This window comes from Equus asinus, chromosome 18, assembly GCF_041296235.1.
Source record: "Equus asinus isolate D_3611 breed Donkey chromosome 18, EquAss-T2T_v2, whole genome shotgun sequence".
NCBI lineage: Eukaryota > Metazoa > Chordata > Mammalia > Perissodactyla > Equidae > Equus > Equus asinus.
The window spans coordinates 13,055,642-13,071,491 of NC_091807.1; the positions used below are offsets into that span (position 1 = coordinate 13,055,642).

At 34.7% G+C, this 15,850-nt stretch overlaps 1 protein-coding gene across 1 annotated transcript in view; it reads right to left on the reverse strand.

Annotated features, from left to right (window-relative positions):
* The window catches only part of LIPI (lipase I), a 62,615-nt gene that overhangs the window by 27,135 nt on the left and 19,630 nt on the right, over positions 1–15,850 (reverse strand). Inside the window, exons 3-4 of the mRNA XM_044750159.2 lie at positions 8,738–8,846; positions 6,753–6,854 (exon numbers count right to left, since the gene is read on the reverse strand). Coding sequence (XP_044606094.2) covers positions 6,753–6,854; positions 8,738–8,846 — 211 coding nt within the window. The remainder of the gene's footprint in view (positions 1–6,752; positions 6,855–8,737; positions 8,847–15,850) is intronic.

Genomic DNA, 15,850 nt, shown 5'->3' on the forward strand with positions numbered 1-15,850 from the left:
GCTTTTGTGTCTGGCTTCTTTCAATTATTGGTCTATTTGTGATATTAAACCACATTGTCAAACGTAAATGCAGTCATTCATTTGTAATCATTCATTGCTATATAGTATTTCATTAAACAAAAATACCACAACTTATTTATCCATTCTTCTCTGGGGGACATATGTTATTTCAAATTTGGGGCTAATATGTGCTAATATATGAACATTCTTGAACAAAAATTAATGCATTTGTGAAGGCATATCTATTGGCTATATACTTAGGAGTGGAATTGCTGTGTTATAGAATATAATTTCTTCAGTTTTAATAAGTAATGCTGAATAGTTCTCCAAAGAAGTTGTACCAGCTTACACCCTCACCAACAACATATGAGTATTTCTGTCGTTCTCCCTCTTCTCCAATAAATGACATTGTCAGCCTTTTTAACGTTAGTCATTCTGGTAGGCGTGTGGTATTTCATTAGCGTCTTCATTTACATTTTTCTGCTTACCCAAGATTTTTAGAACTTTTCACATTTTTTGTCTATTTGGAGTTTTTCCTTGTAAAATGTCTGTTCAAGCCTTGATTTTTTTTTAAACTAAGTTGTATTTCTCTTTACTATTGATGTATGGTGGTTCGCTATCTCTTCTTGCTTTTCTTACCTTGCCGTTAGCGTTCTTAAAGTGTTCTTTAATGAAGTTCTCAATTTTAATATAATCAGACATTTTAATCTTTTGATTTGGGTTAGGGGTTTTGTGCACACTTTGGAAAAATGTATTACGCTATATTATGAAGATTTTAAAAATAACAGCTCAAAATATATTTATTGTTTTTCCTTTCACATTTATACACACCTTAACGAAAGAATTTTTGTGTTTTATGTGAGTTAGAGAACTTTTATTTTGAGCATTCAATTGACTAACACAGAACCACTTATTGAACAGAGAATCATTTTCACACTGTCCAGCACTACCAAAATTATCATAAATCTCATTAGTTTCATGACTCGTATTTTGTTTTACTGGCTTTTTTGTCTGCCTTCACGTGAATACCACACTGTCTTAATTACTATCATTTTATAAGACTCGGTATCTGGAAAAACATGTCTTTGTACTTTTTTCTTCTTTAAGAGTGATTTAGCAATTCTTGGCCCTTCGCATTTCCATATTAATTTTATAATTAGCTAGTGAAGTTATTAAAAAAAAAGGGCTTTTAACAAAGATTGCACTGAATCTCTAAGTCAACTTGCAAAGAATTCACATGCATACAATATGTTCATATGTGTGGTTTACTTCCTTTTTATTTAGGTATGCTTTGATTATATTCTACAATGTTTTGTGGTTTTCTGCGTAGAGCTCTTGCAAAATTTTGTTAGAGTTATTCCTAGGTATTTTACATATTGTTACTAAAAATGGTATAATTATACAATTTTATTTGCTAACTAAATTTATTGTTGGTTATTAGAAAGAATTGAATTTTGTCTATATAACTTACATCCAACAACCCTGCAAAATTCACCTGTGAATTCTGGTGAATTATCTGGAGATTCCTTTGAATTATCTCTGTATGCTAATATACCATCTGAAAATGAGATTTCATCTTCTTACAGCTTTTATTACTTTTTTCTCCTTACTCTACTAAGACATTCAGTAAAATGCTGCCTCACAATGTTAGTAGTAGGCATCTTTGTCCAGTATCCAATCTCAAAAAGAAAGTCTTCCAAATTCTATCATAGATATGACACCCATGATTAGAATAGAGAATGTCCAGCAAATTTTCTTTTCTGTAATGTCTCTCAAGTTTTGACATTAAGTTTATGATGGCTTTTTTAAAAGGTTGTAAACAGTTCCCTATGTTTTTTTAATTTTCTGAAAGTGTTTGTATGAAAGTGGTCTTATTTCTCCCTTAATTGTTTGGTAGAAAAGAAAAGATTGTCTGGAATTAACTTTGTTGGAAAGCTTTAAATTACAGTTTCTATTTCATTAATAATTATAGAACTATTCAGATTCTTTGTCTTCACTTTTCAGTTTGGTAAATGCTTTTGCTTTCTCATAAGAATTGTTCTATTTTGTATATCATACCATATCCCCATACATTTTCATATTTATTCACATAATATTGTTCATTATATCCTATTATGATCATTTTAATACCTGTAGTATCTATCACACTATCTCCTTTTTCATTGTGTCTTCTTTTCTTGTCCTTTCTGTCTTTCCTCTCCAAGAACTTATTAATTTGGAGGCTGAGATATAAAGTTCAAGCATTCCATGTTTCTTTCATTTTATGAAAGAAGGTAAAAACAACATAAATTTTAAAATAATTAATTTTATCTTTTCTAAAGTGCAAATTTTTGCTTTTTTAATCACTTCTAATTCATATTTTTTATTGCATTAATTTCTTTTGCATATTTATTATTAGCTTCTTCCTCCATATCTATGGGTGTATTTTATATTTAATTCTAAGTTTCTCAAGACAGATACTTATTGAATTTCAGCATTGTAAAATATCTGTACTAAAAATTGGATATTTACTTCTAGTCAGGCTTTTGCTGATTCCAACAAATTTTAAATATGTAGTAATTTTAATGTTGAATTCAAAATATTTTATATTTCCATTCTTATTTATTATTTCTCCACTAGTTATTTTAAAATGTGTTTCTTAACTTCCATATATGGATTTCCAAGTTATATTTTTTGTTATTTGCTTAAATTGTATTGAAAATAGAAAATATCACTCTTTATGATTTCTTCTCTTTGAAACTTTTAAGAATATTTTTAAGGCCCAGTGTATACTTTATTTCTCTTAAAATAGCCATGTATGCTTTAGAAGAATGTAAACAATACAGTTATTTGGTGTAATGTTTTATAAATGTCCATTAGATCAATTTTGCTAATTAATATATCCCACCATGATGGTGCAGTTATCTTGTTCATTTTTCTTTTGTAATATGATAGTGTCAATTTTGTTTTATGTATTTTGAAGCCATGTTATTAGGTACACACAAACTATAATCGTTATATCTTCCTGGTGAGTTGGAAGTTTTATCACTTTAAAATCTCTCCATATTTCTACTAATTTTGTGATAAAACCGTTTTTGTCTAAGTCAATATAGATTTACCATCTTTTAGCAGATAATATTTGCATCTCATTGTTTAACCCTCTACTAGGTTCAAACACTCTGCTTCCTTTTATATATATGTCTTTAATAAATAATATATAATTGGATTTTTGTCTTTTTAACCAAGTGTGACAACCATAATATTTTAATTGGATCACTTAGGCCATTTACATTTAATGGTATAGTTGGGTTTAATTTTACCATCTTACTGTCTACTTCTATTTGCTTCACCTGTTCTGTGTGTTTCTTTCTCTCCTTTCTTGCTTTCTTTTGGACTAAAAAAAATATATTTATCCCATTTTTGTCCTCCATTGGCTTGGCAGTTATATACTCCTTTACTCTTCTTTTTGGATACCCGAGAGACTCAACATGAAGCTTTGACTTATGAACACCAAATGTTGACTATTTTTTTTTTTACTTTTTTTCCATACAATTAAAGGGACAAAGAATGCTTGAATTTCACTTAACAGCCCAAATAATATGCTGTTTTTGTAATGTATTTTTATTCTCTCTATATTTTAAGTCCTATAACATGTCTTATGCTATCAATATCCATTTAGACTTAACTATATTTTACCATTTGTCATTGTTCTTCCTTCCTGAATATCACCATCTAAGGATAATTTTCCTTCTGTTATGACAATTTCTCTCAATGTAGATTTGTCTGAAACAAAATATATTTATTCCATTTTTTTTCCTGAAACAGATTGGGATACTAGGTTGGCAGTTATTTTCTTTCATCATATTGAAAATATCATTTTATTATTTCCTGGCTTCCATTGTTTCTGTTGAGAAATTAGTTGTAAGTTTGATCATTTTGATTCACCTAATTTTAAACTGTATGCTTTGACAATGGTCTTTTCTGCAACTTTTACTTTCACATCTCAATGGGAGTCTCTTTACTAACTCAGATTGGAAGTAATTGGGCATTTTGAATTTTTGGATTAATTCTATTTCCTCAATTTTGTCAAATTCTGAGATATTATCTTTAAATATTGCTTCTGTTATTTTTCTCTCCTTTTATTCTGGGATTCTAATGAAACATGATTGACCTTCTCATTATGTATCCTATGTACCTCTCACCTGTCTGTATTGTCCATTCTTTTGTATCCTTTTGCTTCATTCTAGAAATAGACTTCTTACCTATTTTCCAGTTCACTCACTCTCTCTTTACCTGATTCAAATTTTCTGTTAAACCCATTCAATAAATGTCAATTATTTTTACATTTTTAGGTTAACAACTTTTATTACTTTTTATCAAATATAATAGGTCATATTTATACTTACTCATTCTCCGTTGATATTGGTAGTCTTATCTTTTATCTCTTTGAAAATAATAAGCATATTTTTATAGCCAGTGTATAATAATTCCAATAGCTGGAGCCCTAGGAGTCTGTTTCTACTGGCTATTTTTTCTATGAGTTCTCATGCATGCTGTCTTCCTTCAAGTGTGCCTGGTTACCTTTATTTGGATGCTGGACGTTTATTTTTAAATTTGTTTGTAAAAATAATTTGAGACCAAAGATGATGTGGTTTTCCTACAGAGAGCACTATTATTTGCTTTTGTCAGGCATCTAGCAGGTCCAAAATCCAGGATTTCCTTAAATGAAACTCAACAAATGAGATTTTTCTGGACCACTTCAGAGTACTAGAAGCTTGGTTACAGACCATAAAAAGGCTGGTTTATTTCAGGTTTACCCTTTCTCCTATAGTGCGGTCCTCTGGAGTCCCAAACAAGAGTATGAGATGTTTTACAAGACCCATATGAGAATTTCAAAAGCGCTTCCCAAACTCTCTGCATCAGGGAACCTTCCATGAGAAAAGTGACTCCAAAATACCAGTTAACCTCCCTGGAATTTTTCTATCTTCTGGATATTGCTCTGGTAATTTTTCCCTGATAGCCCAACAAGAATGTTTGTCCCAATTATCTAATCCACAGTTTTGGAATGCCACATAGCTTCTTTCACACACACAACTGAATCAGGACAAGAATTACTAGGAAGTAGAAGATTTGCACCACTGGTTAGTATTCCAGGAAAAGGCAGTCTGCCAGATACATGCTGACTGCAAGTATCTCATTCAGAAATTCCTTGAGACCGATTAATATACAGTGTCAAAAATCTGTGTTTCTCATTTGTGATGGTCATAAAAAGATCAGTCAAAGGTGCCAATTATGTGGCATCTAGTGGTAAGTTAGATCTGATAGGTTGAGTCATCAAAAGATGTTTAGAATATAAGACAATTCAAATAGTTTATTAGGAAAAGTCAAAAATGCAAACAAAAATAATAAAAAGCATGGAGAGCTAATTCAAAAGGCCATAGCAGAATTGAAGTTGAGATTTCAGAAAGAAGAGTTCAGACAAAGAACTGTAGAGTAATTGGGTAGTAGATGTGCTGTGTGTGAGAATGTTAAGCTGATATGAAGGTAAACGTTAAGGCTGCTATAAAGATAAAGTCTTGAAAGGCTGGAAGTATCATACCAGAACTATGACTCTTGAGGCATTGGTTCCCTGTAGGAAGCAGGGGAACTTAGATTCCAAATAGGGGCAGAATTTTTCTACTATAGGCTAAGCGCATTGGCATACAGATATGGAAGTTGAAAAATTGTCATCCACAGAGTTTATGGCATTTATGTCTCTCACAAAAACATTGGTATGGATCACCAAAAGGTAAATTCAGAGGAATATGGGAGCAAATAAATTACATGGACCAAAGAGAAAAGAAACCTGAGGAAAGAGGGACATAGGAGCAGTCTTAGTGTCACTTCCTCCCGTGTCTATCTCAGCACCATATCTTCCCCGTGCCCACAGCCACAACACACATAAATCATCAGTTAATCAGAGCAACATACTAGTGACGTACAGACTCTAGAATCAAAAGAGATGATTTCAAATTCTGGATCTTCCACTTACTGGCCTTGTGACCTTGACCCTAGCTTCCACATCAGTAAAAAGGGATAATAATGTCTACTCATTTCATAGGGACTTAGGAGAATTCCATAATTAACTCACTTAAACACTGCCTTATGTGTAGGAAGTGCTCAATAGATATTAGTATCATCAGTTTCAAATCAGAAAGGGGATCAGGGCTGTCTAAATTATTCCCTGAAAGTGTCTGTCCAATATACTCTGGCCAAAACTATCAATAGTATGTTAGACAATTTCAGGTAGGTAACTAAAAGAAATAGAGAAATTATTTCCCTACCTTTAGGGAAAGGTATTCTCTATCTGTGCGTGACATGCTGTGCTCAGTTCTTGCTGATATGCAACACAGTGAGAACATAAGTGGGAAGGAGGGTAACCTTGTATAAATCACAGAAGAATGTTAAGCATGGGAGAAATTGTGATCAAATCAATAAAACTGTCAATAGCATAAACAGGATGAACTTTTTTTTATCAAATTTCAATTTTTTTAGGATGACACGACAGTTCTTGAAACCCAAAGGAAGAGAGCTGAAGGCAAAGAGTGCCATTTGACAACACGGGATATCACTAATTTCAAGAAATATTGCTTGTGGGAAATATAATCATTACATAATTGCAGACTTATCATCACTATATCCACTGCTCTTCCTCCTCTTATGTTCTCCTCTTCCCCAATGTCTATGTCTCCTTTCATTTTCAAATGTTTAAGCAATAAATCCCGCCTTGTTACCATCGGTATCTGAATGGATGACATCCACAAACTTTGCATCAGTGTAATCTAATCTGCCACTTGATGGTTTTCCAGAGAATTTTGGCCCAGCAGGGTCAAGACCTGAAATTTAAAAAAGAAACTATTAATCTATTAATAAAGTCCTACCACAGTGTCTATTAGATCATATTCTTGCATTATTATTACATTATAAACATAATAAACCTATACAGTTTTAGTTTAAACCTGTCAAAAAATAAATCTAAAGATAAATAAAATTGGATGAATAGCACGCATCTTTATTATTTGAATAATACTTATTACCAGTCGTCAGAGTTTATCAACAAGCTAGTGTCAAGACACACTAGAGATGCCTCAACAGAATGTTGTAGTTTCTTTCTTAAGCATTTTTGTTTAAGAAGTAATTAGGAATAAATCGGTAGTAACTTTATGTTTAATAACAAATAACTACTACTACTCCTGAGGGGGAAAAAAGATGAATACTAGTCTGGTCCTATCTTGAACCTCAAACCTCACAGGTTCATCCTGGATCTATCAATAGATTAATAGGATCATTTTTAGGTGTCAAATGCAATTTGGGCTGTAAGATAAAACCTATTTATTATTACCTCATTCACTTCTCACAAAAGCTTCCCACACACACTTAAGAAAAATACATTAAAAGTTCCATGGAATGACGATATTATTTCTGGTGTATTTGAAATTCTAAATAAAAATTCTAAGCTCATGACCTCCCGGAGACTGTCAAAAAACAGGGAAGGAAGGGATAAACTTCAATGCCCGGGAACATTAATGCAATGGAAGAAAGAATCACCTTAAGATATTCTGAAAAGTAAAATATAATGTTGCCCAACTCAGGCCCTTCTCTTATCCCTAGTGTATTTAGTTGACTTCACTGAATGAGGCAGAAACTTCTCTCTTCCTATAAATTACTCAGATGTAGAACCACCACATTTGCTGCCCTCGTAAACCCTAATTTTTGCTTAGTATGTGGAACCATTCAAACTAGACTAATATGGGAGTAAACACACCTTAAAATAAAGTGGGATTATCACCAGTTAAAACTGAGCTAGTGATTTGGTTGAAAGAGAATGGGCTTTGCGTGGTGGAGACCTTTGTGTACATTCTGGCTTGGCTGTTACTAACTTTTTGACCCTCCTACATTCATTCAGTTAACCTCAGTCTTCACATCTGTATAATGGGAATAATTTTAAAACTGAGCGGAGTAATAAGTTAGGGTATACATAAGGTTTGTAAAGATACTATCTATATGTTATCACTTCTGCTCTCCCACTTTGCTTAACTGAACAGGACTCTGGTATCTTTCATTAATACTTGAAATTATTATAAATCTTCTATGGACACAGATCTCAATACTTGTTAAAAAGCAAAATTGGTTGGAAAGGGATACTAACCTCCTAGTTCTAAAATCACCATCACTCCTAAAAAGAAGCCTGAAAACCCATTTCAGTATTATTTGATTACTAAACTTTCTGAATGCAGTAACTTTGTTAAGGAAATATGAGGGGAACTGGGATCAGAACCCCTCAAGCTTCAATACCAACTCCTGACTCTCTCTTCTGGCATTCAAGTAAAATTTTTTAAAGAATTGAACTCCATCAAAGTTTGTAAAACTTAAGTACATGGATATAGTCTTAGTTAATACATAAAAAGTATTATATACTTAATGGGCCAATTTTTCCTTTGGGTTGTTATAATAATGTGTCTTTAAAATTCATATGAGGCTACATAAATTGATCTTTTTCTCACCATTTCTATATGGGTAACTTAACCTCTGTTAAGAACTGAATAAGACTTTAGAGTCTAAGTAAAACAAAGAGTAGCATTTGAATATCATATAGAAAAAAATAAACGTTTGTGCGTCATTTCTGTGGCTTAATTATTGTACCTGTTAAATTTTAAATAAAGGAACTTCTGATGCTGAAAAGTATCATAAAACATTAATTTTATCAAAAATATTTTACCTGTTATTCTTCCAAGTTGACCTTGAAACTTCTTTCCAACAAACCCACTAATATGAGCCCCTAAGCTCACACCTATGAAATGAAAATTATCAAGAGATGCTCCGTGCTTCTGCAATGGAAAATGCAGTGTTATGACTTTCATTTCAGAAAATCACAAATCATGCCATGTGCATCAATATTCCAAAATTTATTATTTTTTCTGATTTAATCCATTTCTGGGAGATAGGGAATGGGATTTTATAATTTCAAAACAACTACATCTTTATTCAACTTTTTCCATAAGATACCTGATTTTTCTCTATACGTTTTTAATAATACCATTAAATTTTTATTTGAAAACCTTTGTCATCTATTATCCGGAATAACATATGCAAAATAATAAATACTTTTAATTAATGAAGCATTTTATAATATTAAACAATTAAATATTATTTGCTACTTACTTTTTGCCAGTTACCTTGATAAGTGTCATATAAATCTCATATTTAATATTCAAAATAGTCCTAGGAGTTACTTATTTTTATCCTATTGCCTAAAACTGTCCCTGGCACCTATTAAATGCAGAATAAATATGGTTTGAGAGTTGTATGAAACCATGTATATTTATTACCACAAGGGAAAAAGATGGTTCTCAAGTCCAGGTCTGTCTAACTCCAAAAGATACACTAATCTGCCTCCCTCTTTCATCTGATCAGATTGTGTCAAAAACTCTAGGAAAACTAAACAGTGTGAATGACCATCCCTGCTTCAGAGATGATAAAATGAGACTCATGGATTGTAAGTGGTTTCCCCAGTTGCAAGCTGGAGAATGACGGAGTTCAAACTTCCAAGCCAAAGTTTTGAACACCTCCTAGAGCCTCAGCCCCAGGTGGCCATTAGGAGCTTAAATGAGGGAGAATTTCTCCCACCATCCTCTCAGGAAGCAGGTCATGGCCCATTCTACACAGTGACACATCTGACAGCTTACAGACAAATGTAGAGCATTTATTGCTAATGAGAAATTAGACTTAGGCTTGCCAGGCACAGGGTGATAATTTTCTTCAAATTTCTCAGCGAAAAGTCCAGAAATTTGAGGTAGTACCACTCTCAACTTTGGTGTTCTGATCTTTTCCTCCCTTCTCCTTAATATGAAGGCTTTGTAAGCAAAAGCACTGTTAGAAATTTACATAATACTACAAATTTTCCTACATTTCTCTATTTAACATTCATATTTCCCATACTTTGAGATATATGTTTATTAGTTAGAGAAAAGACCACTGCTACAAGGAAAAATCAGTTATGTGTTTTACAGACCATCAGCAAGAATGGGTGAATCAATTACCTCCTCTTTCTCTCTAGATGGATGTTTTGGTTTCGTCCAAATTTGGGGACAGAAAAATAATAACAATATCTGATTTTATTCAATCATATGCCAGGCACTGGTGAAGAATTAATTTCCTTGAATACTTAAATAAAATATTGTGATAAAGTTTTGTTAACACAAATGTATAGATATGGAAATGAGTCAGGGAGGTTAAACAACTGCTCGAAAGCACACAGATGATAAGAGATGGATTTGGTCTTTAAATTCCTCCAGTCTGACTCCTAACCACTGCATGTAACTGCTTCTTGGATCTCTTGTGCTTCTTCAATTTCAGCAGAGGCTTGGGAGTTCAGCACAACACAATTCAAAGGCAGATTTCAAGCCCAAGAATGCTCCCACATCAGATATCACCCTTCTTTCTCTCACGTGCCCATCACCATCACCTCTCTATAGAACAGACATGAATCTCCACATGGGTTGATTTAGTAAAAAAGATCATTCAAACTAAAGATGACCTACAACTGACCTGAATTTGTCTGACCCATCCCAAGCCCAGACCTAAATACTGGATAAATCTGAATGGAACTGAGACCTTCCTCCAAGGCTGGCAGAAGCATGCTAATTTCCAAGCTGTTGTTCCCTAACTTTTACCAATTCGAATTTGATTTACTATAAACATATTAGCCATACCTTAGGAAAGATATCTAAAGAATCTAATGATTGTATAGTTTATCCCCTCTCTCCACACAGAGTCACTACCTTAACCTGAAGTTGGTATAGGTAGAGTCAAAAAAATAAAAATCTTAAAAGATTTTAAGGAGAGGGTGTCAAGATGGCAGCATAGGTGGACTCTGAACTTACCTCCTCCCATAAACACCGCCAAGTTACAACTATTTTTGGAACAATTACCCCTGAGAGAGAACTGAAAATTGGATTAAAAAGAACCACTGCAACAAGGTATAGTCCTGACTGAGGTAGAAATTCCTGTCTGGAGAGAAAAAACCACCTTTGTGAGACGTGGGACTTCACAGCCAGCCACCCAGGAGTGACTCTAAGGTACATAGCCTTCCCTGGAGGAGTCAGGGACCAGAGCAGGGGCATGTTGCTGCTCTAAGCATCCTTCAGACTCAGCACAATGAGACAAGTGTCACAATATCTGGCTTTGCTGGCTATTAACTACCATGGGGAAAAACCCTAGAAAAGCTATGGAACATAAGTGGAAAAAAGCCAGCTTTTAAAGGGCCCATACACAAATTCACCTATTTCAGAAAGCAACCTAAAATCACCAGAAAGAAAGGTGCACAGTCCTTTGTTGAAAAGAGACTCACCTGATAGGCTCTGGGTGCATGTCAGTGAGAGGTGAGACCTCTCCCGGAACTAAGACATTGACAGCAGTCATTACTATGACTTAGTACAGTCGTGCTGGCACAGACACTGGCAGACATCATTGGAGTACTTCCCCTCGCCCGTTAGACCAGGGATCTGCCCTGCCCACTGGAGCACTCATTTTATCCAGCTCAGCCAGGGCAGGCAGCCTGCTCTAGGGACTTGTCCAACACAACAGCAAGCCCTTGGGCAACTTTTTGGCCTGCATAGACTGGGTGTCTGGATCCTCTGCAGGCAGGTGAGTGGGTCCATCTCTGTGGGGCAGAGTGCATCTGAGGAGGGGCTGGAGATTGTGGGACATTGATGGAGTGTGTGTGGGCCACTGCAATGGGGTGACAGGGTCCACTCCAGGGGGTCAGGAACTGTGCACAGGCAAGGAGTATGTTGATAGTGGGTGTGGACCTGTGGGCCATGGGGTGTATCAGTGGCAGAAGATCTGTGCTTCTCAAACAGCCACATAGGGGATCAGCCCCACTTTCCAAATCCTGAAACAATTGGGTGCTCCTGGCCCCAGTCAGCTACAATCCTGAGATAGCTGACAACAGCCTTGCAGGCCAGAGGCCTGCAGCAATTGTAAGCCCCTGAGCCTCACAATCAGCCACACCAGGGGCCTACTTATTCAACAGAAAAAGTGCAACAGGGATGTGCTAAGATCTTGCAGCCAACTGTGCTGGGGCTCCCCAAACCCATTAAACTGACTGAAGGGTCCATAGCAGCCAAACAAAGCTGAGCATTACACTCTTCTGCTCAGGGGCACAGCCTACACTCCCTGGGCACCTGCAGCAAAAGTAACCATGCCACAACAGAAATGCACACATAGCCCACCACACAGGGGTCACTCCTGGCATATTTGGAACTGGTGATTAGAGGGAAGCACACTGCTGGGCCTCAAAAGGTGTCTCCTACATAAGGCCACTTCTCCAAGATCAGGAGACAAGCTGACCCACCTAATGCATGGATATAAGCACAGAGAAAGAGGCAAAATAAGGAGGCAAAGGAATACATTCCAAGCAAGACAACAAGACAAAACCCCAGAAAAAAGAAATAAGTGAAACAGAAATAAATGATCTACCAGACAAAGAGTTCAAGCAAAAAGTCATAAGGATGCTCACTGATCTTGGGAGGAGGATGGATAAACACAATGAGAATGTCAACAAAATATAAAATATTGGAAAATATAAAAAAGAACCAATCAGAAATGAAAAATACAATACTGGAAATGAAAAATTCACTAGAAGGACTCAATAGCAGAGTACAGGATACAGAAGGATGGATCAGTGAGCTAGACAAAAAGACTAGAGGAAATCACCCAAGCTGAACAGATAAAAGAAATAAAAAGAATGAGAAAAGTCTAAGGGAACTCTGGGACAACATTAAGTCCACTAACATTTGTATTATAGGTGTCCCAGAAGGAGAAGAGAGAGACAAAGGGCCAGAGAATCTACTTGAAGAAATAATAGCTGAAAAGTTTGCTAACCTAAGGAAAGAAACAGACATCCAAGCACAGGAAGCACAGAGGGCATCGAATAAGATAAACCCAAAGAGGTCCACACCAAGACATATTATAATTAAAATGTCGAAAATTAAAGATAAAGAGAGAATCCTGAAAACTGCAAGAGAACAGCAACAAGTGACAACCAAAGGAAACCCCATAAGGCTATCAGCAGACTTCTCAGCAGAAACCCTATAGGATAGAAAGGAGTGGTATGATATATTTACAGAGATGAAAGGAAAAAGCCTACAGCAAAGAGTATTCTACCCAGGAAGGCTGTCATTCAGAATGGAAGGAGAGATAGAGAGTTTCCCAGACAAGTAAAAATTAAAGGAGTTTATCACCAATGAACAAGTTTTACAAGAAATGCTAAAGGGACTTATTTAAGTGGGAAAGAGAACATGACAAATAGGAATAAGAAAATTATCAAAAAAAGGCAATAAAGGTAGCAGAACCACCACCTATGAAGATAATACGAAGGTTGAAAGACAAAATAACTAAAATTATCTATTTCAATGATAAGAGGGTAATGGATACACCCACACAAAATAAGAAGTTAGATATGATATCAAAAACATAAAATGTGGGAGGAGAGTAGTGAAGAGTAGAGGTTTTAGAAAGAGGTCAAGCTAAACAGACCATCAAATCAATATAGATTGTTATTTACATAGATTATTATATATGAACCTCATGAAAACCACAAACCAGAAACCTATAATAAAGAAAAAATAATTAAGAGAAAGGAACCCAAACATAATGCTAAAGAAAGCCATCAAACCACAAGGGATGAGAGCAAGAGAACAAGAAAGGAACAGAGAAGAACTGCTAAAACACCCAGAAAAAAGTAACAAAATGGCAGTAAGGGTATCAATGGCTACTTTAGATATCAATGGACTAAATGCTCCAATTAAAAGGCACAGAGTGGCTGATTGGCTAAGAAAACAAGACCCATATATATTCTGGATACAAGATGCACACTTCAGACCCAAAGGCACTCACAAACTGAATGTAAGAGGATGAAAAGGATACTCCATGTAAATGGCACAGAAAAGAAAGCTGGGGTAGCAATGTTTACAACAGACAGACTTTAAAACAAAAACAGCAACAAGAGACAAAGAAGGGCACTACATAATGATACAGGGAACAATCCAACAAAAGGATAGAACACTTGTAAATATCTATGCACCCAACATAGAAGCACCTAAATATATAAACCAATTATTAACAAACATAAAAGGAGAAACAGACAGTAACACAATAATAGAAGGGGACATTAACACTACACTTACACCAATGGATACAGCATTCAAACAGAAGATCAACAAAGAAACATAGGCCTTAAATCACACATTAGACCAGACAGACTTAGCAGATATACCTAGAATATTCCATCCAAAAACCACAGAATACATATTCTTTTCCAATGCACATGGAACATTCTTCAGGATTGATCACACATCAGGCCGCTAAACAAGTCTCAACAAACTTAAGAAGATTGAAATAATGTCAACCATCTTTTCTAACCACAAAGGTATGAAACTAGAAATCAACTATAGGAAGAAAATCAGAAAAGCCACAAATATGTGTAAATTATGCAAAATGCTCCTGAACAACGATTGAGTCAATGAAGAAATCAAAAAATACCTAGAGACAAATGAAAACGAAAATATGACATGCCAAAATCTATGGGATACAGCAAAAGCAATTCTAAAAGGGAAGTTTATATATTATATTATATTTTTTATATATTTATATATTACATTATAAGTTTATACGTTATATTATAGCAATACAGGCCTACCTCAACAAACAAGAAAAATCCCAAATAAACAATCTAACAGTGCACCTAAAAGAACTGGAAAAAGAAGAACAAAGCCCAAAATCGGTATAAGGATGGAAATAATAAAAATCAGAGCAGAAATAACAGAAACATCAATGAAACCATGAGCTGGTTCTTGAAAAGATAAACAAAATTCACAAACCTTTAGCTAAACTCACCAAGAAAAAAACAGAAAAGGCTGAAATACATAAAATCAGATATGAAAAAGGAGAAATTACAACTGACACTTCAGAAATACATATATCAACGTGATACACCACATTAACAAAATGAAGAAAAAAATCACATTATCATCTCAATAGATGCTGAGAAAGCATTTGACAAGATACAGTATCCATTTAAGATAAAAACTCTGAATAAAATGGGTATAGAAGGAAAGCACCTCAACATAATAAAGGTCATATATGACAAACTCACAGCAAATATCATTCTCAATGGAGAAAAACTGAAAGCTATCCCTCTAAGAATTGGAACCAGACAAGGATGCCCACTTTCACCACTCTTATTTAACATAGTATTGGAAGTCTTTGCCAGAGCAATTAGGCAAGGAAAAGAAATAAAAGGGATTCAAACTGGAAAGGAAGAAGTGAAGCTGTCACTATTTGCAGATGACATGATTTTATACATAGAAAACCCTAAAGAATCCACTAAAAAACTTAAAAATTATAAATACGGTCAAGTTGCAAGATATAAAATCAACATACAGAAATCATTGTGTTTGTATACACTAACAATGAAGTAGCAGAAAGAGAAATTAAGAATACAATCCCATTTACAATTGCAATAAAAAGAATAAAATATCTAAGAATAAACTTAACCAATCTGTACATTGAAAACTATAAAACATTATTGAAAGAAATTGAAAAAGACACCAAGAAATGGAAAGATATTCTGTGCTCTTGGATTGGAAGAATTAACATAGTTAAAATGTCCATGCTTCCTAAAGCAACCTACAGATTCAACACAATCCCTATCAAAGTTCCAATGACATTTTTCACAGAAATAGAACAAAGAATCCTAAAATTCATATGGAACAACAAAAGATCCCGAATAGCCAAAGGAATCCTGAGAAAAAAGAATAAAGCTGGAGGT